At 41.2% G+C, this 26,720-nt stretch overlaps 1 protein-coding gene across 6 annotated transcripts in view; it reads right to left on the bottom strand.

Moving 5' to 3' along the window:
- The window catches only part of rad50 (RAD50 homolog, double strand break repair protein), a 216,201-nt gene that overhangs the window by 171,124 nt on the left and 18,357 nt on the right, over window positions 1-26,720 (bottom strand). For 5 of the 6 annotated variants that reach the window (XR_006313549.1, XM_043703202.1, XM_043703201.1 and 2 more), the window contains exons 2-7: window positions 24,832-25,036; window positions 22,338-22,421; window positions 16,942-17,093; window positions 14,717-14,902; window positions 10,651-10,855; window positions 987-1,115 (exon numbers count right to left, since the gene is read on the bottom strand). Coding sequence is in view for 5 of the 6 variants with exons in the window: in XM_043703201.1 (XP_043559136.1) it covers window positions 987-1,115; window positions 10,651-10,855; window positions 14,717-14,902; window positions 16,942-17,093; window positions 22,338-22,421; window positions 24,832-25,036 (961 nt within the window). In the remaining variant the exon portion in view is untranslated. The remainder of the gene's footprint in view (window positions 1-986; window positions 1,116-10,650; window positions 10,856-14,716; window positions 14,903-16,941; window positions 17,094-22,337; window positions 22,422-24,831; window positions 25,037-26,720) is intronic. The other variant, XM_043703203.1, reaches the window with a different exon arrangement.

Raw genomic sequence — 26,720 nt, 5'->3', positions numbered from 1 at the left:
TTTTTGTCAGATACCACTGGTTAAAACGGCCTCACGAGTAAAAAGGTGGCTTTTCTTAGCAAATCATAGTGCCCTTGATAAACAAAACAATGCTTCAAGAATCTGTAGAATTTCCGAACAAAAATTTTATTTTCATCTCTTTGACCAAGTTTCTCTCTATTAAATTGGTCAGTACAGAGCCAGATTCATAGATGTTCAATTTATTGGAGGGTGATCTTGGCCCAAGGAGGGCATCCCCCTGAAAAAACAACAACTTCCCCTCCCATTTCTTCCTTACTTGCTTTTCAATTACAGGGTTCTTTAAACACAGTCAAGAGGACAGCAAAGTGTCACTGCCTAATGCTCCCTGCCCCTCCTTGTTCTGTCATGCCTCCTTCATGAGCTGGCCCACAATCCCAGCAGTATCGGCTAACAGGTTCTGGGTTCAGCTACCCGCATCTTAAATCAATAATCAATAACTAACTGAGCCTTCTAACAATCTGACTTACTCATGTTTCTTAGAACAAGGTGGGCAGCATGTTCACAGAAAACATATTTTGGAAATGTTGGGGTTAGGAGCTTTCAGGGCACCACCCATACATCTGCTTTTCATTTCTTGGTCTCTAAAACACCATACCTCATCGCCCAGGCTGCCTGATCCCTTCCAGCCCTACAAAAGGCTCTATATTCTTGGCTCTGACATCCATCCACACTTCTTGCTCAAACTGCTCACATTCCCAGTGGCAACCACCGCCCAGCTTTGACGTTGTTGGGATTATTCGAGTTTGAGCTGGCAGCCAATCAGATTGGGTGGTAGCTCTTAGGGATGAGATTTGCTCTCACTGATTGGCAGACAAAACCAGCTCTGTCCTCCCCACACCACACCAGGAAGAACAAGCCCAGGAAACTGGTTGAATTCAAACATACTTGGGACGATTTTCTTCCTTAAAATCCAAGTCAACAGAATATCGGCACTTTTTTTTTTAAAAAGCAGAACAGGAACAAACCTGCTCCATTTTCTCCTCCAGTTCATGGTTGTCCTCCTCCATTTGTTTTCTCCTGCTTTCAAGGGCTTTGATGTCATTGTCAAGCTTCATCACTTTACCCAGGTTCCGGTCAATTTGAGACAAGTGTTCCTGCAAAAGCCAGCAGTCCAGTTCACATCAAAGCAATTAAAACAAGGCCATTATATGTCATATCCAGCCAATGCACTGGTTGTTTAAATCAACCCATTTGGGCATGCAGTAATGCTCACTTTTGAGACCGTACCTAAATCTTCTCAATTAAAATATAGAACAAAAGAATGACACCGATTCAGGATGGCATGGTGGCTCAGTGGTTAGCACTATTGCCTCGCAGCACCAAGGACCCATGTTCGATTCCAGCCTTGGATGACTGTCTGCACACAGTTTGGATGTTCTCAACGTGTGTGTGAGTTTCTGCCGGGTGCTCTGATTTCCTCCCACAGTCCAAAGATGTGCAGGTTAGGTAGATTGGCCATGCTAAATTGCCCTGTAGTGACCAACGATGTGCAGACTAGGTGGCTAGCTATGGTAAATGCAGGGTTACACGAATGGGGGGGGGGGCGCTCTTCGAAGAGTTGGTGCAAATCGATGAGCCAAATGGCCTCCATTTATACTGTAGTGATTCTATGTTTTGAAACACTTTTGAGGCAGGTGGGTCATGAACCTGGATCTTCTGGTCCAGTGGTAGGGATATTACCTGTATGCCGTGAGAGCCCTTAGCCAATGGAATTACCTACAATAATTGGAAAGGAACCACCAGAGATCCTATAGGTACAGTAGTATGATGATTACACGGCTAGACTAGTCATCAAAAAGGACATAATTAAAACTCGGTAAAACTCCGCTAATTGGCAAGGTTGCGTCTGATCTTCCACCCCAATTCTATTCGCCAAACTTATCCCCATGTGCAAGAAATCAGATTCGAATAAATGTACTAATCTTAGTCTAATGTGATCAACAATCGAAAATTCCCAGCCCTCTGCAAGAAAGGAATTCTAAAGATCCAAAATTCTATGAGTAAAGAGATTTCTCCTCACTCCTCAATGTTAATAACATGTTAATTATCTTATTAAAAGGACTTACACAAGTGATTAAGTACTTTAAATACATAAAAGGGGAGACTTCTCCTCATTGGTTGTGTATTGGTTTGTCTCAAAACAGTATGGAGAGAAACTTCTGGGTCCATGGGAGTGTTGGTTAAGCAGCAGACTGACATTTATAATGAAGTAACATTAGAAGAATTCAGCAATACCCTCAATAATCATCAACCTTCATTAACTTTAAAGCTACAACATGCAAGGAAAGATTTGTTTTCCTGGACACCACAATATTTAAATTTGTACTCAACAGGTGTAAGTTAGAAACAGCCTTTTTTCAAAATAGTTAATCTATTTAGACACATGCTTCTAAATATAAAACCTGATCACTGTACACAACCTACCCAAACTGAGATCACAACTAATATATTTCCATCAAATGTATAAAAAGATTGGAAGATTTTAAACCATGTGGTTACTATTCTTTATCCTGCACCTTCAATTTCAATCCCGATTTTAAATTTAAGCAATTAATAGCATCCAATTTCTTTTTTCCATCATAGTAGCTCTCAAACACTTGCAGCTTTAAACTAAAGATTCTACATTAATTTGCAAGGAATTTATTAATCTATAGTTTGAGATTCCCGTCACCCTCCACTTTTCTCTCCTTTGTACACATCAGGTCTCTCTTGAAAAGTGTTTTAATCATTTTGCAAATGAAAAGAAGGAAAAACAGTGTGGGTGAGTAATCCTGGAATACTCTTGTACACTCAAGTAGCTGGCTAAAAAATTACTAATAGACAGACTTTACAGCATTGATGGCCTGACTGTACAATACATTACCACATACACAGCCGTGCACAGCATGGTGACACTGGGACTGATTTGGTGCTTCTGCCCAATTAAAGCTCAGTTAAAGAAGCTCAAGTACATCATCATTGGTGCACGAACCATTGCCAAAAGCCTGCTGAAACTCCTCTATGCTCACGGCAGTGAGGATTTAGAAAGGAAACCAAAATAGTGTGATTGTGTAATGAAGGAGGAGTGAAAATTGAGTATTTGGGCGGTGGCACAGTGGTTAGCACTGCTGCCTCACAGCGCTAGAGACCCGGGTTCAATTCCCGCCTCAGGCGACTGACTGTGTGGAGTTTGCACGTTCTCCCCGTGTCTGCGTGGGTTTCCTCCGGGTGCTCCGGTTTCCTCCCACAGTCCAAAGATGTGCAGGGTCAGGTGAATTGGCCATACTAAATTGCCCGTAGTGTTAGGTAAGGGGTAAATGTAGGAGTATGGGTGGGTTTCGCTTCGGCGGGTCGGTGTGGACTTGTTGGGCCGAAGGGCCTGTTTCCACACTGTAATGTAATCTAATCTAAAGTCTATCCTTTCACTACAGTAACTACTCAGCCTGGCATAAAATATTTTGAACACGTTCAGTTTTTTATATTCCACAAAGTTGGTGGGAAATGTATTCCATGCTTTGTCATTTTCTTGGCTCAGGAATCAATAGCATTGTAGAAGGATTAATTATTCAAAGGATTAACATCAGTGATAATTAGCTATGAATTATCAGAAATAATACAATCATTGCACATAGTTTCTCTTTTAGCGACATGTTTTAACCAAAAGAGAGCTAGTTTGCATTTTATAGCACCAAAATGAATCAAGCTCATCACATTTTCTTTTAAAATCAAAGTTTTAGGAGTGGAATGTGTTTCTTTCCTTACACTTTTCAAAAGGTGTAGCTGGTCTTAATGTGCACGGGTGAGGAAAAAATGCATCCAACTGCACAGAGCCTAACGTCACCTCTTAAATGCATTATCAGAAAGGTATATGTTCAGCTTACAGCCTTTGTAGTGTAAGTAAAACTGTTAACTCAAGGCAAGCTATCAGCAGTTTGAATACAACAGGGTCAGGTGCTGAGTAGTAGCAGGTGTACCACCTACAAGATGCAAAAATCCATCAAAGCCCCTGTAATTGCACCTTTCAAACTAACAACCATCACTATCTGGAAGGACAAAGGCAGCAGATATCAAAACGGAAAGTAGTGAAGAAACTCAGCATCTGTGGAGACAGACAGAGAGTCAACGTTTTGAATCAGACATTGTCTCCACTTCAGAACTGTGGGGGTGGGCTGGAAAATAGCAAATTTTATGTTGCCAGACAAAGAGGGAACAGCAGCGAGTGGAACAGATTGTGAGCCTAGAGGAGTTACAACAGACTTCTGATAATTGTTAGTTCAGTCGATTAATGCACCAATGGTGATGTACCTGATGCTTCCTTGGCTGAGCGCCAATTTGGCAGAAGCAGCAAATCAAACCCAGTACCACAATGCTCCAGATGGACACAAGACAAACAGGAGTGCTAATAGTGATGAAGGAATGATAGAGACGTAAAATGGGTGTAGATGAGGATATGAAAAATAGAAAACGCTGACAGCAAAGTCGACAAGACCCAAACAAGAAAGGGTGAAGGTGTGGTGTGTGTTTGTATGGGTGGAACAGGGTAAAAAAGTACAGAAGTACAAGAAGAATGCTACTTCATCTGGAAGGTGCATCTGGGGCTCTGGGCAATGAAAAGGGAAGAGCTAAGGGCTCTGTCCGCCATGGTGGGTGGGAATGGTGACACAGACAGAGAAACTAAGAGGATGGAATGGAATCAAATCCAATCTTGCAGGAAGCAGGATGTGAGGAAGTGGGTCAGTGTAACTGTTTCCATGGTTGTAGAAAGGACATCAGGTACAAGGGAACACTACCAGCTCACATGCCCATCCAAGACTGTCACTACCCAGACTTGGAAATATGTTGCCTTTCCATAGTGGCACTGGGTCCAAATTCAGAAATTTCCTCCTAATATGCATGCACCTACATCAAATATACTGCAGCAACTGAGGAAGGTAGCTCACTACGAGCATCTCACAGACAATAAATGCTAGCACAGCCCACACTCCGTGAATGCATTAGAAACACCATGTGTGACGATGCACAAGCAGTGTATTTCGTTCTTTTCTTTAAATGAAGAAAAGGTTGAGAGAGAAATGACAGGCACTCTGCTCATAGCCAACAAACAGCTTGTGAAACCTTGTTTTTTTAAAATTATAACAGAAACAGCCTGAATAGGTGAGTCAAGCTCCCACAGAACTAGGATTGTTAACTTTAGCTCTCTGCAGTTGCTAGGGTCTTGAAACTAGATGTGAAAACTCTTACTTCTCTCTCTCTGTCACAGCTAAAAGCTGCTAGAATTGCACATCAGACAATCTATTTTACTGAATTTGCCTTTGCCAAGAGTGTGTTTATGGGATGTTACTGTATTGGAACTGTTGATTGGTAGGTATATTGTTAAGCAGATCCATACAGTTAGTTAAGCCAATTATTTTCTTTTCTATTTTGTCTGTATTTTAAATGTAGTGTAAATATAAAGCATGCTTTGATCAAGTAGAGTAGTTGGAGCAATTGAATTTCATCTGGATTACAACACCTTACAATGAACTTTACAATAAGAAAAAGTTGGGTCTAGGCTCTCTGAACATATTTTGAGGGGGTTGGTCTAGTCCACAACACGAAGAAATGAAAGGCACAGTCCCAATCCCATTGTAGCACCCTATTCGCTGCACTGCACCATTCAATTTGAATAATAATTCCACTGATTTTTGCAGTATAAGTTCAAATAAATAACAGGAGCATTTTTGAATTACGCCTGAATGCAATATTGTTCATTTGAGGTGAACTGGAAATTCAGATGCAGCTAATCATTCTTCTAATTGACAAATAGAAAATGAATGATGGGCACCGTTCCTGGTAATACAAATTCAATACATGCGCAAAAAATATGCACATTGATGTGAATATTGTAGTGCATTCGTTCAAAAAAAGTGAAAAAGTGAAAAGCAATGTTCAAGCATTTATTTGACCATTAAGAGTTCCTTATTTCCTTGGTTACGGAATAAGGGTAAATATAAACATGTGAAGGGCATTACTTGTATGTGTTGTGTATATATAGAGATATTTTACATTAAAATTAATGCAAATGTTATTGCAGACACACAATATTGACACACCAGTCAATTTCAACCACTGGACAAAATGTATAAGTGTGGAATTTTTCTTTTTAGCTGGAAAGGCATGATACTACTGGTAACACAGTACTTTCACCAGTGTAAGTGGTGTTCAACTCCAAGCAACATCTAAAATGGAGCCTAACTGTCTTTGTGATTAAACCCAAAAAATTCTCCCACTACCACGAGTTCCAACTAAAGCCTCCATCCAAATTTCGCCGAGCCCAACAACAGAAAGATAAAGAACCTACAGTAGAAACATGCCTCTATGCTAAACTCAAAGCCAGTGTTTATGCTCCTTACTATGGGGCGAGGTTTGGAACTCATAACAATTGGGATTCAGTATCATAAGTGCTGGCAGGGAAACAGAAAAACCAATTGATAAACTGGCTCCAGAAACTGGTTCTAGTAGCTGCATCAGCATCAACCAGCTCAGTTGGTTGGTTTGTGATGCAGAGTGATGCCAACAGCATAAGTTTAATTCCCGCACTGAATGAGATTACCATGAAATACTCTCTTTCTCAACCTCTCTCCTCTTTCCTGAAGTATGGTGACCCTCAGGTTAAACCACCATCTCTCTCTAATGAGACTGAAGTGCTATGGTTCCATTGGCCAAAGGCAACTTTACTAGAGTGTTTAGGCTACTGCAGCTCAGCCCTGTTACTGGGAGACGCTGCTAAATTTGAAAGGCATGATTTGGAGATGTCGGTGTTGGATTGGGGTGTACAAAGTTAAAAATCAACAACACCAGGTTATAGTCAAACAGCTTTATTTGGAAGCACTAGGTTTCTGAGCGCTCAGAAAGCTAGTGCTTTCAAATAAACCTGTATGACTATAATCTAGTATTGTGTAATTTTTAAGTTTGAAAGGGGTCTCCAATGTCATGAAGAATTTGGTCACAATTCCAAAAGGCCTGAAAAAATGAATTTTGGAGTGCAGCGTTGCACACCAGCAGCTTTAGATTACATCAAAACTCAACGAATGCTAAAATGATGAATATTTTATAGCCTCTTCCCCGATAAACATCAAGCTTGTCGTATTTAACTTGCACACTTTCAGCATGAAATAGCCTGACATGTTTGCTTTCTGTGGGCCTTTTGCATTTTACAGTTAAATTTGATTTCAATCTCTTCGAAAGGTGTGAAGTTGTGGTGGGTGCAGTCTAAAGCAAGTTGGATGATCAAAGTTGTGGCAATGGCTTACTTACAGTCGAAAGCACTCTGATGCTGTGGCATTTTGAACTGACATGGCCTGCTTTTAAAGTGCCTTACTGTTCTCCAAAGTGGGTCATTCATTAATGCTTCAGTTCTCATTTGAATGGGGAAGAAGAAGCACTAAAGAGATGTCATTTTCTGTGACCTGAGATCAGTTGCAACCTGCCAACGTGAACCACATGAATTATCTAACTGAATCATCCACCAGGAAGCCTCGTCTTCCCAAATGAAGGAAACTTTCACATGGATACCATGGACAAGTTGCAGCATTCAATCTGAGTTCATGCCACAAAAGGAAGCTACCTGCTGCACCTTCAATAGACATTGGAACTGCCAGCTGAGGGAGTGATGGTGTCATCACTACTGTGACAATGGACAGTTAATGTTCAACTTTCATCATTTTACCTGAACACCTAAGATCTTCGTGGACTAAAAGTGGATTTAAAAAGGATACTGTTGACCTAAAATGGCAGCTGAGATCACCTGACAGCCTCAGGCAACCCACACGGAATATATGAAACCAGTTGCCTCAGATGACTACTACCAGAGGCATCGAAACTCAAAGGTGTCAAACAATTTGCAGTTCTTGTTTTCTCCAAACTTGTATGAGAGCTGATCATAAAGAGATGAAATGTTGTTTACAACTATCCAGCTGGAAATGAAACAAGCAATCAAATCAAATCCAGAAAGGAGCAGGATATTAAAGGGAACCTATAAACAAACAGGAACAAAAAGAAACATAGGCTGATAACAGCAAAGAAACTGAAAAGCTCTTCTTTCTCACCATCTCTCTTTAACACAGGCACACAATCTCCTTCAAACTCAGAAACTTACTGATGAAAGACAACTCAGAACAATTCACTGAGAAATACAGAACATGCAGCTTCACCATTACGGAAGAAACGAGGCATGAGTGCAACATTTACATTTGAGCGTTTTCATTATTGCAACTCAAAGATCTTTAATAAAAAAAGGTGGACTGAAACGGTCTTTGCCTTCCTTGATGTACCAGGGCAACTTGCCCCTTTCTTTCAGAGTTTGTCACCTGTATCTGTTCGTGTTTCTTTTGGCTCTTACAACTTGACTCTCTTTCACAATTAAGTTAGAATTAACTCTACTTCATTTCTGAATCTGCCTCACAACGAATTTTAACTGTAGTGTGATGGCCAGATGCTTTGAAAATGGGAAATATTTGTTGCAGCTGACAGATTGTGGGTTAACACAAAAGGGGAGATGTGGTACCCACCTCAATGAATGGGAATAACAGGAACAGGTGTTAAGTCATTGTACATGCTGCTGTAATCCCCATTCCCAGCTTTCTAGAGACCAGCAATGGGAACCCTACATAGTATTGACTGTGAATTAATGTACCGTGTGACAGTATTCCACAATTCTGCTACCTGTTGGGTTCATTATAATTTTATGGCTTGTCTATACTCAGCATTCTGTAGTATTCTTCATAAGAAACTGTAATGTCAAGGCTGGACTGAAAAACAATGGTTTTGCTTCACTGACAACAATGTCAGTTCATCAACTGTCAGAACAGGAAAGAGAAAGCACTCACATTGGAAAAGCAAATATTAGGCACGTGGGCCACAAACAAACTCAATATGGGTCAATTCAGCAACAACAAGCATAGGGCATTTGTTGTAGCTTATGAAAGGTCTAACCAATGTTCCCTCCAGTTAGTTTTCCCCACTTCACGGAGCTCTGAGGTCCAAGCGTGGCAGCCATGTCTGGAAGCAGAAACTAACACGCAGGCCCTTCAAATGATGTGCACACAACCTCCAAGCAACTGCCCAGCCTGGAGGGGACTCTGGATTTCACAAATTAGGGCTAGGTTTTACTGCTCATCTCTAATGGCCCATGGGCCGAATGACTTGCTAGACAGTTGAAGAGTGTGGTGTTGGTAAAGCACAGCCGGTCAGGCAGCATCTGAGGAGCAGGAGAATCAACACTTTGGGCATAAGCCCTTCATCAGGAATTATGCCCAAAATATTGATTCTCCTGCTCCTCAGATGCTGCCTGACTGGCTGTGCCTTTCCAGCACCACACTCTTCAACTCTAATCTCCAGCATCTGCAGCCCTCACTTACTTTCTGACTTATTTGGCAGACTATTACAAATCAGATTTCCTTCCCTAAAATCACATTAAATGAACCAGATGGAGGCAAGAAAAGACACAACTGACATGATTCAGGAAGGAAAGGAGCCAGAAAAAAAGTTAAACATTAAAAAAAATAGAAAGCAAAAGTGGGAGGTCTGAGTTTACAGTCTAAATTCTGTGTTGAGTCTGGAGGCTGTAAGCTGTCGAACATGGATATGGGGCTGTTCCTGAAGCTTAAGTTGAGCTTCCTTTAAACATTGCAATCTGCTCAGGGCAGAAATATCAGAGCGAGAGCAAGGTGGTAAATTAAAATAACAAGGCACTGTAAAATTGGAGTCATTACTGTGGTCTGAAAGCAGGTGTTTCACACTGTGATCACCGGATCTGCGTTTGGTCTCCTCAACTTACAAGGTACTGCAGAGTGAGCAGCAAATACAGTAGATTTAACTGAAACAAGTCCACACAAGTCGCTGCTCCATTTGGAAGGACCGTTTGAGACCTTGGGTGGTCAGCAGGGAGGACATAAATGTCACATTTTCATGGAAGTTACTTCTCGCACATGCAGTATTTTTGTCTCTTTGTCCTGCTTCAGGTACTTGAGCTTTGTTTGGTATTCTCGGACTGACTGTGACTGTTTCAGTCAGACATGCCGTAACGTTTCCAAGGCTTTAACGTACCTGAAGCAGGACGGCAACACAGTGGCTACACATTACTATGAACAATCGGGTTGAATCAAAGGTCTGAAGATAACCTCAACATGGTAACATTCTGATTGAAATATTCCTCCTTCTTCTTAAGAAGAAATATTTAAGATTGGAATACAGTTACAAAAGAACCTCTCTGCAAAAAGCTTTGGACAAGAAGATAACCTTCCATTTATATTGAAGTGTTTGTGAAATTGTCCTAGAAAGCATTCAAAACAAAAGGAAGTCACTCAGAAGACTGCCTTCTGATGTAAAAACACACCAGGAGAAAAGGCCCAATCATGGATAACAGAAGTAATTAAGCACAGTATGAGATCCAAATAGGAATCAAGCATATAAAAAGAAAAGGATTAGGGATGACAACTGCATCAGTCAGAAACAGGAGAACTGATTATCAACATCTACTATAGTTGCTTTCACAATAACTAGGGAAGACAAAGCCTGTAATTCAAGATCACAATAAGCTTCAACACTTACCTGCTTTATTTTTACACAACATATACAAGGTGAAAAGCCATTACATATAAAGAGTATTACCTCCAAAGGGGCAATCTGATTTTCAAACGCGTGGACATTCTCCTTCAAAGCAGCCAGCTGGGTTTCTTTGTCTTCCAGTTGACCCCGAATCGTGTGGGCTTTCTCTTTGTTCTGTTTCAGGTACTTGAGCTCTGCTTGGTACTCCCGGACTGACTGTGACTGTTTCAGACGGACTTGCCGTAACGTTTCCAGGGCTTTAATATATCTGAAGCAGAACGGCAACATTGCGGCTATACATGGATTCAACCTCATTGTTCACAGTAAAGCTCTGAAGACAACTTCAACATGGTAACACTTTGATTGAAACTGCAACAGCGAACACGCAAACAGAGACAAAGGATGCATTTTCATTACAAGTTAACTTTTTTTACATTTATTTCAGATTTCCAGCATCTGCCACATTTTCCTTTAGCGTTCAGAAAGAAACCTATTTAGTGATATAACATTGTTAAAAATAAAATTAATTTGGACCAGTAACAAATATACGCAGTTTCTGCTGGAAGTTAAACGGTTCTTATTCATGTTATTACACCTTAGATACTTTGCATATTCAGGTCAGGTTTCTCATCAGACATTGCACAGCCTTGTTACTGAAACTTTAACAAAAAAAAAAATCAAGAATAGATCTAAATTAGTATTTTTGATGTGGAGCAAAATTTAGGATAATACCAGTGTGACGGGAAGATATGAATTCTGACAGGTCCTCCTTGACGCTTGTAGATCAATATGTCTCCTTCAAGAAGCTCAATACGGTCTTGAGAAAATAAGAGTCTAGACTTTCACTTACGCACATCATCGCAGGAAAACTACATTCCACCCATTCCAATAAAGACAAGAACAAAAACAAAAAGTTACAGGAACAGGCCCTTCAGCCCTCCAAGCCTGCACTGATCCAGATCCTCTATCTAAACCTGCTATCCTCCCTGTCTATACCTCTCATGATTTTGTCGATCTCAATCAGGTTCCCCCTCAACCTCCATATTTCTAATGAAAATAATTCTAATCTACTCAACCTCTCTTCATTGCTAGCGCCCTCCATACCAGGCAAAATCCTGATGAAACTCCTCTGCACCCTCTTCAAAGCATCCACATTCTTTTGGTAATTTGGCAACCAGAACTGTATACAGTGTTCCAAATGTGGCTGTACCAAAGTCCTACACAACTGTAACATAATCTGCCACATTTGTACGCAATGCCCCCCCCCCCCCCCCCCGATGAAGAAAAGCATGCCGCATGCCTTCTTGATCACTCTATCGACCTGCATTGCCACATTCAGGGTACAATGGACCTGAACACCCATTTCCATTTACTGTACAGTTTGCTCTTGAATTGGATCTTTCAAAATGCATCTCCTTACACTTGCCTGGATTGAACACCATCTGTCATTTCTCTGCCCAACTCTCCAATCTATCTATATTCTGCTGCATTTTCTGACAGTCTCTTTAGCTATCTGCTACTCTATCAATCTTAGTGTCATCAGCAAACTTGCTAAATCAGACCATTTGTGTATATCATAAACAACAGTGGTCCTAGCACGATCCCTGTTGAACACCACTGGTCACAGTTCTCCATTGAGAAACTCCTTTATACTACTACTCTGCCTCCTGTTGCCCAGTCAGTTCTCTATTCGTCTAGCTAGTACACCCTGGACCCCATGCGACTTCACTTTATCCATCACCCTACCATGGGGAACCTTATCAAATGCTTTACTGAAGTCCATGTATATGACATCTACAGCCCTTCCCTCATTAATCAACTTTGTCACTTCCTCAAAGGATCCTATTAAGTTGGTAAGAAACAACCTTCCCTGCACAAAACCATGTTGCCTATCACTGATAAGCCCACTTTCTTCCAAATGTAAATAGATCCTATCCCTCAGGATCTTCTCCAGCAGCTTCCTTAACACGGATGTCAGGCTCACCGGTCTATAATTACTGGAGTATCCCTACTCCCTTCTTAAACAAGTGGACAACATTAGGAATTGTCCAATCCTCCGGGACCTCATCAGTGTTCAAGGATGCCTCAAAGATATCGGTTAAGGCCCCACCTATTTTCACTTCTATTGCCCTCAGTAACCTGGGATAAATCCCATCCAATCCTGGGAATTTGTCCACCTTAATGCTTTTTAGAATACCAACATTTCCTCCCTCCTTAAGCTGACCTGACCCAAACATCTATCCCTAACCTCAGCAACCATCATGTCCCTCTCCTCGGTGAATTACCAACGCAAAGTACTCATTAAGAATCTCACCCATTTTCTCTGACTCCAGGCATAACTTCCCTCCTTTCTCCTTGAATGGGCCAACCCTTTGTCTAGTTACCCTCTTGCTCCTTTTATAGCCCTTAACTCTGTTTGCCAAACATATTTCATGACCCTTTTTTGCCCTCTTAATTCCTCGTTTTAGATTGGAAGAATATCAAGAAAGTAGGACCAAAGCTTCCTGTGTTTTCAGTCACCTGGACATTATGTCTGCTTCCTTTTTCCTTTTAGCTCATCTCACAATTTCACCTTTCATCCATGTTTCCCTAATCTTGCCCTTTCTATCCTTCATTTTCACAAAGGCATGTGTGTCCTGCATGCTAATCAAACGCTCTTCAAAAACCTCCCATATATCAAATGTGGATTTATCTTCAAACAGCTGCTCCCAATCCACATTCCCCAGTTCCTGCTGAATTTTGCTATAGTTGATCTTCTTCCAATTTAGCACTCTACCTCTTTGTCCACGAGCATTCTAAAACTTATGGAATCGTGATCACTATTCCCCAAGTAATCCCCTACTGAAGCTTTAACCACCTAGTCATTCCCCAATACCAGGTCCTGTATGGCCCCTTCCCGGGTTGAAGTATTTACATATTGCTCTACAAAACCTGCCTGGATGCTCCTTACAAATTCTGCTCCATTTAGACCTCTATCACTAAGTGAATCCCAGTCAAAGTTGGGAGAATGAAAATCTCCCATCACCACTACACTGTTGCTCTTACATCTTTTCATAACCTGTTTACATATTTGTACCTCTATCTCACGCTCACTGTTGGGAGGCTTGTAGTACAGCCCCAATATAGTTACTGCACCCCTCGTATTTCTAAGCTCTGCCCATATTGCCTCACTGCTCAAGCCCTCCATAGTACCCTCCTTCAGCACAGCTGTGACACCCTCTCTGACCACCCTTCTACCTCTCTCTATCCTGCTTAAAGCATCTATATTCTGGGGCATTTAGTTGCCCTTCCCTCAACCAAGTCTCAGTAATAGCAATAAAACCATACTCCCAGGTACTAATCCAAGCCCTAAATTCACCTGCCTTACCTACTACACTTCTCGCATTAAAACAAATGAATATAAGACCACTTGTCCCTCTACGTTCATCGCCTGCTCCCTGCTTAGTCTTCCCCATTGTCACGCTGACATCACTATCTAGTTCCTTACAGGCTTTAGTTCCTAACTCTTTACTGTCCACTAATCTCCTCATTTGCTTCCCATCCCCATGCCACATTATTTAAACCTTCCGCAACAGTGTTAGCAAAAGCACCCCGTAAGACATTGGTTCCAGTCTGGCCCAGGTATAGACTGTCCAACTTGTAATAGTCCCACCTCCCCAAGAACTGGTCCCAATGTCCCAAAAATCTGAACCCCTCCCTCCTGCATCATGTCTCAAGGCACGCATTCATCCTGCCTATTTTTTCATTTCGACTCTGGCATGTGGCACTGGTAGCAATCCTAAGATTACTACTTCTGGGGTCCTACTTTTTTTTAAAACTTGGCTCCTAACTCCCTAAATTCTGCTTTTAGGACCTCATCCCTTTTTTTAACCTATATCATTGGTATCCATATGCACCACAACAGTTGGCTGTTCACCCTCCCCCTTCAGAATGCACGGAGGCATCCCTGACCCAACAACATACCATTCAGGAATCTCATTGTCGACCACAGAACCACCTATCTAGTCCCCTTACAACTGAATCCCTTCTGACTATAGCCCTTCGACTCTTTTCCCACCATTCTGTACCACAGAGCCAGCCACGGTGCCATGCAAGTCTTCTCTGGAAATCGGAACAGAAAATAACTCACCTGGTGGCTGAGAAAATTTCATCAAATTTCTGTTTCAGAGCTTTTCCTTCGCTCAAAGGCCAGTTTGACTCTTCTTGATGACAGAAAATGACATTGTTTAACACAGCTTTCGAGACACCCAATGCACTGATCATCTCACGGTCCATCTCTGCGCATTTTGAGCTCAAGCTGACCTTCTCCCCATGCCTTTAAAATCAAAAAAAACTCTCAATGATTTTTTTTCTTACTCTCTCCTCCTTTACAGAACACCATCTTTCTCTTTCCACCCCAAAAAAAATCCATATTTCTCAGTCCAAAGTGGCTGAGCACCATGACATCTACAGGCAACTGAACTTTAGGGATCCTCACTATTTACTCCGAACTGGATTGGAAAGGACAATCACTGCTTATGGGCTGGAGGGGTTGAGGAGGAGAGGAAAATCAGTTAGCTAGACAGCTAGTTTGCGATGCAAGATTATGCTAACAGCAAGGGTTCAATTCCCACACCAGTTTTGGTCCTGACTGTGGTGACGACTATTATTATTTTCCTCCTCTTCCCACCTGGATAGTAAGGGATACTATTTACCCTTCCTTAAGTTGCTGTTCTTCCACATTTAACACAGATATGCTCCAAAACATTTGCAGTTTGCAAGAAACTGGCCCCAAACAGGGACAATCCTAAGTTTCCAAACTAAAGATAGAAATGGCAGTCAAAACTTGAAAGTATTGGCTGTCATCCTCCAACCAGCAGAGGGAAGCGAAGAGTCTTTCTCTCTCCTTGATGTGGTCTCTTTCATCTGACAATGCCCAAAGGCCTATCTAGATACCAATATGTGATATAATCTATTTCTTTTTATATCCATTTGTACTGTATTGACTGGTAGCCTGTCAAAATTGTAACATTTAAACACAAGATACTCCAATGCTGGTTATATTTAATTCTGCCTAGGAGCAAGGGCAGACTGTTACTGAGGTTTTTAATGGGTCACTCCAATCAGTTCAAGGGTCATTGAACGGCAGTTTAACAGCCAGTTCTAAAAAGTGAATGGGGGAGACTCGGAAAAGAAGATTCCATGTTGTTAAAGTGTGGTTATTAGCAATGGAGCTAGAGTAAAGGTGGGCTAATAATTCAACATGGGAGTTCAGCCCAGTAAAGCTCAGTGCGATGCAGTTTCAGAAGAGATTGAGTAACCAGGAGGGGAGCAATCTCAGAAGTAGGTCAGATCAGCAGAAACTGGATCTGGCAACAGATTAGAGGTAGATCTGAAAGAGTGTGCCTTTTGGGTGAGGATGTTGTTGACTAAGGATTGAAGTAGTGCTATGAAGAAAGACGATAAAATTCCTCATGAGGGAGACAAAGCTTTTAAAAGCTCTTTTGTGGCTCAAAGTGATCATTCTTGTCTGGATATGTTGCTAAGAAATTCAAAGGATGTATCTTGGTGTAAAGTTAAAAATCACACACCACCAGGTTATAGTCTGACAGGTTTATTTGGAAGCACTACCTTTAGGAGTGCTACTCCTTCATCAGGTGGTTGTGGCACAACTACCTGATAAAGGAGCAGTGCTCCGAAAACTAACGCTTCCAGTTAAACTTGTCGGACTATAACCTGGTGTTGTGTGATTTTTAACTTTGTACACCCCAGACCAACACAGGCTCCTGCAAATCATGTCTTGGTGTAGCTTTTAATAATATGCGCCCAAGGGGTGTTCAATCACAATTTGTCTGTTAATCGATTTTTACTTTATATTAAAATTGGATGTTGGAGTTTAACTTATATACACACACTCTATGATATATAAACACAAAGATGTAATGTATATACATATTATGTGTGCGGAGTCATACTGGACTAGAAACTTTAACTTTGCTTCTCTCTCCACAGACACTGCCAGAACTGCTGAATTTCTCTCGATCACTCTGTAACTATTGTATATACTGCAGTGGATTGTTTTACTTTCCTAACCTTGTCTGACAAAGTTAGTTTTACTTGTTCAAAACCATGAGGTTCTTTTTTAAGCTTTACTTTCGTAGTATGCACCTGATATTTTAAACGTGGTTTAATTTTAAACAAAACAAAAAAATTACTGCTACTTAACCAGATAGTAACGTAAATTTGGTAGCCTTGTCTGGGATCATTACAATTTGCATCCTCTTAAGTCTTCAGCAATGTACAAAAGATAAATAAATAAATTGGAATGAATGATTGTCTGATTGAATCAAGTTATTCTTGTTCAGTTGCACTCACTTCATTCGTGTGATCACCCCCTCCAGTGTTTTAAACTCAGTCTTTTTTCCTTTTTGCGTGCAAAGCATTGACCTCTGCACAGCCACAACTCCTCCATTCACATCTCGAAATTGTAGGCGGATTTGTGCTCGTACATCAGTCTCATGGGCAACCTTCATTAAAGAAAATCATTCATTTTATGGTTAGAGCTAATAGAGATACCAATAAAAACACATGCATAAACTCTTCAAAGTTTGGGAGAAGATTTGTAGCTCGGGTGCTCGTTGTTGTGGTTCTGTTCACTGAGTGGGAATTTGTGTTGCAGACATTTCGTCCCCTGTCTAGGTGACATCCTCAGTGCTTGGGAGCCTCCTGTGAAGCGCTTCTGTGATGTTTCCTCCGGCATTTATAGTGATTTGTATCTGCCGCTTCCGGTTGTCAGTTCCAGCTGTCCGCTGCAGTGGCTGGTATATTGGGTCCAGGTCGATGTGCTTATTGATTGAATCTGTGGATAAGTGCTATGCCTCTAGGAATTCCCTGACTGTTCTCTGTTTGACTTCTTCTACAATAGTAGTATTGTCCCAGTCGAACTCATGTTGCTTGTCATCTGTGTGTGTGGTTACTAAGGATAGCTGGTCGTGAAATCCCATGTAAGGACTGCACAAAACACTACATAGAACAAACAGGAAGACAGCTAACAATCCGCATCCATGAACACCAACTAGCCACGAAACGACATGAACAGCTATCCTTAGTAGCCACACACGCAGATGACAAGCAACATGAATCCGACTGGGACAACACTATTATTACAGGACAAGCCAAACAGAGAACAGCCAGGGAATTCCTAGAGGCATAGCACTCATCCACAGATTCAATCAATAAGCACATCGACCTGGACCCAATATATCGGCCACTGCAGCAGACAGCTGGAACTGACAACCGGAAGCGGCAGGTACAAATCACTATAAATGCTGGAGGAAACATCACAGAAGCGTTTCACAGGAGGGTCCCAAGCACTGAGGATGTCACCTAGACAGGGGACGAAACGTCTGCAACACAAATTCCCAGCTTGGCGAACAGAACCACAACATGCATAAAGTCTGTTGATAATTGTTACATGCATAAAATTGAAATCTGTATGAGGTTCATTACCATTTCACAGACTTGCAAACAAAAGCAGGGACCCCGGACTGAAGGGAAGGAGGGGTGTTTGGTTCTCATGCAAAAACCTTTAAATAAGGCTTGAAATTACATAGTGCCTCACAAACAATTAGATGCCCCAAAGTGCTCTGCAGACAATTTAGTTCCTTTAGAAATATAGTCAATATTGTTACTGTAAGAATTGCTGCAGCGAATTGCAGACAGCAAACCCCCAAAACAGCAACGTCATCTTGATGAAATAATGTTTTTGTGTTTTTGATAAATATTAGCCAAGTTACTGGAGATAACTTTCCTGACTTCTCTTCAAAGCAATGCTGTCAGTGCTGTTATGACCACACACGGCCTCAGGTTTAATATTTTACTTGGAAGGCAACACCTTCAATGATGCAGAGTTGCAGAGAAGTGTCAAACTGGATTGTGCTACACAAAGCCTGACATCAGATTTGAACCAAGAACTTTCTGAACCAGACATGAGTGCGCTACCAAATGAGTCACAACTGTCACAAAAGATACTGAACTTCAGCTCTACAGTTTAGAAAATTCAGAAGCCAGCAAAAATTAAAAGGGGCAAACAAAATACGATCCAGGCAACTGGTTACATGATCAACAGCTATTCATGGTTAAATACCAAAAGTAGTTTTAGAACAAATGGAAATAGGAGTAAGCCATTTGGGCTCTCAGGCTTCCTCTGCCCTTCAATTAGATCACAGCTGATCAACTTCAATACCATTTCTTGTTTTATTCCCATAATCCATATATGGATAATCCATAATCCCATATCTTTAATACCTAGACATCTGTCAACCTCTGTCTTGATGGGACTCAATGACTTAGCCTCTGCAATTTCCTCTGGGGTTGTTGATTCCAAAGCTTGACAATTCTGAGTGAAGAGATTCCTCCACCTCTCAATTCAATTTTTATTCTGAGATTGCACTCCTTAGTTCTATAACCACCTCCATCCGGGAGAAATGTCTTTCATGATAGCTGCCCTCTTAGACTTTGTAATGATTTTATACACTTCAGCGTGATCACCTTAGATTCTTCCTCATTCTTAATTCTACAGAATATAAGCACAATCTCCTTAGTTTCTCCTTGTAGGTCAACCCAACCATCCCAAGAGATCAGCCTGTGAACCTTCATTACCTCCTCTCCCCCCCCCCCCCCCCCCATCTTAAAGAGTATCTTTTCCTTTGGGTAAGGACACAATATTTCATGTTTGTTCTCCATAGGTTGTATACAACTGAAGCAAGACATCTTTGCACTTGTTCTCAAATTTGCAATTAAGGCCAACATGCCTTTTGCCTTTCTAATTTCTTGCTGCACTTCCACATTAGCATTCAGCAATCTAAGAACAAGGATACTCAGACCTCTTTGGACATAAACCCTTCCCAAAAGTGAACAATTGTGATTGCTTCATCAAAGAAAAGATGTACTGGCATTGGGAGACAGTTCACTGGGTTGTTTTGAGGCATGAAGGGTTTTTTCTTATGAGGAGAGGTTTATTTGTACTCACTGGTATTTAGAAGAATGCAAGAAGACCTTAATGAAACATAAAAGACTTAGAGGGTGTGAAAAGGTAGGTACAAAGGGGTTATTTCCCCTTGTGGGAGAGGCTAGGATCAGAGGACACAATCGCATAATGAGGTGTTGCCTATTTAAGACAGAGATGATTAGCAATCTCTTCTCTCAGATGCTGTCGATTTCTTGTTGCAATTCAACGTGGACTGCTTCAGTGTCTGAGATGTTGCGAACGTTGTTGAACTTAGTGAAACCATCGTCAAACATTCCCACTACTCACCTTAGGATGGTTGAAAGATCATTGATGAAGCAGCTGGAAATACAGAATCCCTACAGTGTGGAAACAGGCCCCTTCAGCCCAACAAGTCCACACCGACCCACCAAAGAGTAACCCGTCCGGACCTATTACCCTATCCTATTATCTTATATTTACCCCTGACTCATACACCTAACCTACACATGCCTGAACACTGTGGGCAGTTTAGCATGGTCAATTCACCTAACCTGCACATCTTTGGATTGTGGGAGGAAATCCATGGGGAGAATGTGCAAACTCCACAAAGACAGTGGGAATTGAACCTGGGTCCCTGGCGCTGTGAGGCAGCAGCCCACTGCGCCACCATGCCACCCCAGCTGAAGATGGTTGGGCCTAGGACACTGCCCTGAGGATTTCCTGCAGAGCTGTGCTGGAGCTGAGATGATTGACCTCCAGCAACCAGTAGCATTTTATGCTCAGTATGACTGCAATGAACAGACAGTATTCCTGAATCCCACTGACTCCTTGAAGCAGCATTTGACCTAATATGGCAGTGAAGTCAAGGGCAGTCACTCTTACCTCACTTTTGGACCAAAGCTGTAGTAAAAGGTCAGACATTGAGTCGTCTTGGAGAAGCCCAAAGCAAGTTTCAGTGAGCAGGTTAATGCTTTGGAAAAGCCACTTGATATTACTCTCGACAACCATTCCATCATTTTATTGATCAAGATTAGGCAGACACGATTGTAAATGGTAATTTTTACTGGGTCAAAATCCTGGAACGCACTTCCAACAGAACTGTGATGTATCCACACACAAACCACAACAATTCAAGGCAACAGCTCACCACCGCTTCCTAGAGGTGAATCGACGATGGGCAATAAATGGTAGTCTAGCCAGGAATGCAGAAACCAGATGAAGTTAAATAAAACATTAGCTGGAAGGACAAAGGCTTCGAAGAATGGAGACCCAAGCTGCTTTGGATACCACCATTCTGCTGTGAAGACATGATAACACTATTGGCAAACAGATCACATCTTTAATGCGCACAAAAGACTTTGACATCAAATGAAGTAAAACGAATACCAAACCTTCTATCATCAGTTTGATCAATGTAAGTACTGTCAACCTAGTCAAAAAAAAGATCATGGCCTGGACTACCATTCGAACACAAAAGTGTATAATCTGATGCTACATCAGTGCAATATGAATAGACTGACTCATTGTTGACCTTTGAGCTACGGTACTAAACCAAGTTCTTGTCTTTCGAGCAGAAGAGATAATTCCTCCACAATTTTGGCTGAACCAACATGAGAATATATTAACTCATCACCTTTGCTACACGTGGGAGCTTGCCATTTCTGAAATACGCCATGTTCACACATATGACACGAGTAACTACTCTTCAAAACTAATACATTTGCAGCGGGCATTTTAGGATATCATACAGGTTATTTCCTTCTTTCACACTTCATGCTTTCGCAAATCAATTCCCTAGTGGAGGGAATCTCCTCATCACTGCAGTTACATGCAACAGCAAGATCAGTGTACCTTCAGCTGTCAGAGACTAGCTCAAGCTGAATATGCAAAGTAAAGTCACTGGCAAAAATTCCAGCACAGGCTATTCACAATTGAACCAGTCCAATTTTAATTGAAATCGGATTGCTTAAAATACTCCAGTAAAACTTGAATACTACATACTCTGAATACTGTAGCTTTAAATCAATTTATGAAGCTAGTACAATGATTGTTATTTTAATGTATATCAGTAAAACAGTCATCTAACGATCCCCCATAAAAACAATGTAGCTCTTCGAATTGCAGGATGATTTTTACAGAGAGATGAGAATTAGGGAATGATTAGGGCATGATTAGCGCTTCACAAGAGGCTCCCAAGCACTGAGGATGTCACCTAGACAGGGGACGAAACGTCTGCAACACAAATTCCCAGCTCGGCGAACAGAACCACAACAACAAGCACCCGAGCTACAAATGATTAAAAATAACAATATCTTTTTTGTCTCCGTTGTTATCAGCAAACTGTTGGGCTGCGGTTGATGATAAAAAGGAAAGCAGTCTTGAATCAAAGCTTTCATCATCAGGATTCCCAAATTGCACTCTCTATCAAACAGAGCAAGCCTAATATCGGCATTACTTAAACACCAACTAAATCAAAGCAAACACAGCTTATAAACAGGTAATTTCAAAGAATTTCAAAACCACAACAAGAGAGCATTTAAAACAATGCGATAATCCAGGTTACGTTTTTTTTTCAAAATGAATACATTGAAGGGAAGTAATTTGCCACAAGGTTAACTACAGCTGTGAAGTGTAGTTTGTGATTCGAAATGGGTGCGTCTGAAATTAGGTGGAAATATAAGATTTCTACTTAAATGTCTGAACTGAAAAAATAATTAAATGAAAAAGGAATACTTCAAATAAACTAATCAATTAAAGATGCATCTTAATAAATCCACCCTACCTTTGGGTCATGCACAAACGTTTGTCCTTTAGTTCCAGGAGGGAAGTCACCTGTACAAATATACTTCAGGCACTCGATTATTGTCTGCAACATGTGAAAAGGGTAAAACAATATAAAATGAATGTCTTATTCTATAAGACTAAGTCATTTTAAGACAATTCTTCAAAGTATTTTTCTGATAAATTAACATTCAAGACAAAAAGAGTCAAACAAGTGCTGCTGTTTAGAGGAAAGTCTACAGGTTTTTTTCTCCCTCAGAAACTCTTAAATTATGTTGAAATTAACTGATTACATCACTATTGTAATCCACAATGGTTTGGTTGCATGCTCTGTGGACAAATTGGTTTCCAAGGGGTTTAATTGCTGGCTTGACACTGATCCAATCCTGCAGTCCCTACTGTAATAATGGTCAAAGTGATTAAGTGACCCCAATGTTCTCCTCTCTCCCCTCAGTTCCTCTGCTTCCACTGAATTGCAATCACTTCTTCTTTTGTTCATTGCCAACACCCAAAATCTACAGCCTTCACTTTCCTCTCAGTAACTTCTGCAACCGTATCCTCTTATCACACTCAACATGGCTCCCATTTTTGCTGCACGCCTTCAATCCAGGTACTCCCAGAACGTAGTTCACTTCCTCTTAGTAAAAGCTACAGACATTCATACTCAGGAACCTGCCTGGTGGAAAAGAAAGGAACCATTTTGTATTAAACAATTGTGGGGACAATAGTTCCCTAGCAATAGTTCCCAACATCTCAACCAATCAGTATCTTTTCTCATGCAATATAAATTCTGGCTGCCTTTGAAATTTGGCATTCTTGCATCGGTCCTGCTGAAAGCAAAATTAAAGTAGTAATATTGTGAGATAGGAGCAGAAGTAGGCCATCCTGCCCATCAGAGCTGAAAATGTGTTGCTGGAAAAGCGCAGCAGGTCAGGCAGCATCCAAGGAGCAGGGAATCGACATTTGGGGCATAAGCCCTTCTTCGGGCTCATGCCCGAAACGTCGATTCTCCTGCTCTTTGGATGCTGCCTGACCTGCTGCGCTTTTCCAGCAACACATTTTCAGCTCTGATCTCCAGCATCTGCAGTCCTCACTTTCTCCCATTCTGCCTATCAGGTTGGCTCTGCCATTCAATGCGATCATGGCTTATCCATGAATCTACAACTCCCTAATGACTGCTTTGACAGGATGTCCCTTTCCTCAGCAACACTGAAATGGTGTACTAACAAGTGATAAAATGTAAGTATTTTGGTAAGTAGTTAAGAACATCACTTACAGGAGACAATGTGCAGGTAGACCTTTAAAATGGCACGAGCAGGTGTGGAAAATAATCAAGAGATCAAATGGAACACTGGCCTTTATATGGAAAGGATTGGAGTACAAGGATCCTGACATTATACCGCAGTTGCAGAAGACCCTGACTGGAGTCCACTTAGAGTACTGAGAGCAGATCTGGGTGTCAGACCTTGGGAAGAATAAAGGGACCATGGTGGTGGTAGAATGTACATTTACAAGAATGTCAAGAGTTAAGTAATGAGGAGAACTTACACAAATTAAGTCTATTTTCTCTGGAATTCAGAAGATTAAGAGGTGACCTGATTGAGATCTGCAAGATATTAACAGGAAAAGACAGGATAGATAAAGATAACCTATTTTCACTGGTTAGGGATTCCAGAACTAGGGGACATAGTTAAAAGTTAGGGGTAGACTCTTAAAGAGCGAAGTTGAAAAGCACTTCTATATACAAAGGCTGGTCGATACTTGAACACTCTTCCAAAAACTGAAGTGGATGCTGGATCAATTGTTAATTTTAAATTTGAGATAGGTAATTTTTCTATTAAGCAAGGGTATTAAAGGATACGAGCCAAAAGGCAGGTATATGGAATTGAGCCACAGATCAGCCATGATCTCATTGAATGGCAGTACAGGCTAGAGAGGCTGAATGGCCTACTCCTATTCAACATTCCTTATGCTGGAAATCTCCATTTGGCATTCGACTATTAATTTAAACAAGCTCACAGAACAGCAAACAAATCATATTCTGCACGCTCGTTACAAAACGGAACAGCTCAAAACATGAAACTCTGTCCAAAATGCAAAAGAATTCAGTTATTTATTTCCACGTTATCCAATTTCAGTTAACTAAGTTGTATAGAAGATGAAGAACAGACTGCACTACACTATTTTTCTTTTCTCACATCAACTATTGTTGCGGGTTGAAGGGGGATTCCCAACTCACTGGTAGCTGGCACCATAATGTGACAATGTAAATTCAGTGCAAGCAGGGTCATTCTCACCCCTGGCAAAGAAAGGTATGTGACATGGGTTCAGTTATCTACCAATCTAGGCTGGATTTTAGTTTACCCTCCAGGAGATCACTTATTTAATCAGTTTAGGCTGCCCTGTTTCAGCTCGAATAACTCACATTGGATTAAATTCCTGCATTTGTTGTGTGGCCCAAATTCAATTTGCTATATCCCTGCTGTAGAACTCACCGTTTTGCCAGCGCCATTTGGTCCCACCAGAACAGTTAATGGAGTGTAGAAGGCGATAACCTGCTTGCTCTTGTCATCTATCCCAAAGCTCCTCACACCTTGAATACTCATCTTCTCAATTTTAGACATCTTGGCGGTCTTCAATTTTCTATCACTTCTGATCTCGTAAATAAATGATGCAGCACCTAAAATGAGGGGTAATTCACTTGACAGAAAAAAAGAACCACAATTTGTTGTCAATTTTCATTCAAATGAGCAGCAAGAGACCTCTCTTGATGAGAGTATCAATATGGTCTGTAGTGCAGTTAATTGAGGCATACTACATGTCACAAACCTCCCTCACATTGGGAACGTACAAATTAGGGGCAGTCCATTTGATCGCAAGAGCCTTTTCCAATAGTTGATCTGCTGTGGCCTCAGCTCAATTCTCCTGTCAAGTCCCTATACCCTTCCATGCCTTTGCCAAGCAACTGAGCCTTAAAATTATTCAATGGCTATGCCTCCACTGGAAGGTGGACTGGGGAAAGAAATTCCAAGAACCAGCAATCCACAAAGGGAAATGTTTTCCTTTCTTTCCCCTTACTTTTAAATCTTTTGATCTAGCCCATTATTCTAGCCATGAAATAGATGGGCCAAATGGACTGAATACAATCGACTAAAGCACCATTTTCTCAATTTGGACAAAAGGCTTTAGCAATATTCAGAGACACTGGGCCAAATGCTACTTTATAAAAGGTGTCAAAACATTTCCTTGAGAGCAAATCAGTGCACCCAATTCTTCCTTCCCAAGACAGTATTCAGAAGGAAAGAAAACTCCAGCTCCTCCCACAACAATTCACTAGTAAATTGTCAGGATACCAAAAGACAAAGAGAACACGAAAAGTCATAGAATCCATCCCCATCTTGGAAGAAAGGGCTGAAAGAAGACAGGTTCCACGTTCTAGGTTTGCAACCCCTTGAGGATGCAGATTCAGGGAGGGATTGAATTCATATGGTTAAATGATTGAAGGATTCAACAGGTACTGATTGCATAAAACATTGTTGTTCCTTCACCGTCACTTGCTCAAAATCTTCGAACTCCCTCCTGAACAGCAATGAGTGTCATTGGATGCGAATTTAGGGTGTGGTTAGTAAGTTTGTGTGGTATGGTGAAAAATAAAGGAGGTTATCTGGGAATGCTGTGAGATCTTAATCAACTGGCCCATTGTGCTGAGGAATGGCAGATGGAGTTTAATTTAGATAAATGCAATGTGTTTCATTTTGGTGAAGCAAACTGTGGTAGGACTTACACAGTCAATGGTCGGGCTCTAGAGAGTGTTACAGAAGAAAGAGATCTAGGGCTACAGGTTCATAGCTTCTTGAAAATGGAGTCACAGATAGACAGGCCAGTGAAGACAGCTTTCAATACGTGAGCTTTCATTAATCAGAGCACTGAGTATAGAAGATGGAACATCTTGTTGCAGATGTACAAGACATTGGCAAGGCTACATTCAGGGTGGTGCGTAGAGTTCAAATTTTTTTGATAGCCCTACTATTAAAAAATGATACTATTAAACTAGAAAAAGAGTGCAGAAAAGATTTACAAAGGATGCTACCAGGACTGGGAGGTTTGTGTTAGAAGGAGAAGTTGGCTAGGCTGGGACTTCTTTCCCTGGTGCGTAGGAGACCGAAGGGTGGCCTTATAGATGGATTTAAGTTATGAGAGGCATTGATAAGGTAAATCGCAGTCAACTTTTCCCTACGGTAGGAGAGATGGACACCAGTCATTTGCAAGTTTTTAAAAACATAAGATTAATTGGCAAGCACTTTCAAGGAATGTCCAACCACATTGGTAGATGGTGTTACAAAAGATCAAGCATGATTCGACTGACTGACTGGAGTAAGTGGAA

Source organism: Chiloscyllium plagiosum, chromosome 14, assembly GCF_004010195.1.
Source record: "Chiloscyllium plagiosum isolate BGI_BamShark_2017 chromosome 14, ASM401019v2, whole genome shotgun sequence".
NCBI lineage: Eukaryota > Metazoa > Chordata > Chondrichthyes > Orectolobiformes > Hemiscylliidae > Chiloscyllium > Chiloscyllium plagiosum.
The sequence above is the reverse complement of the archived record's forward strand: the minus strand, read 5'-3'. Positions and strand labels throughout refer to the sequence as shown.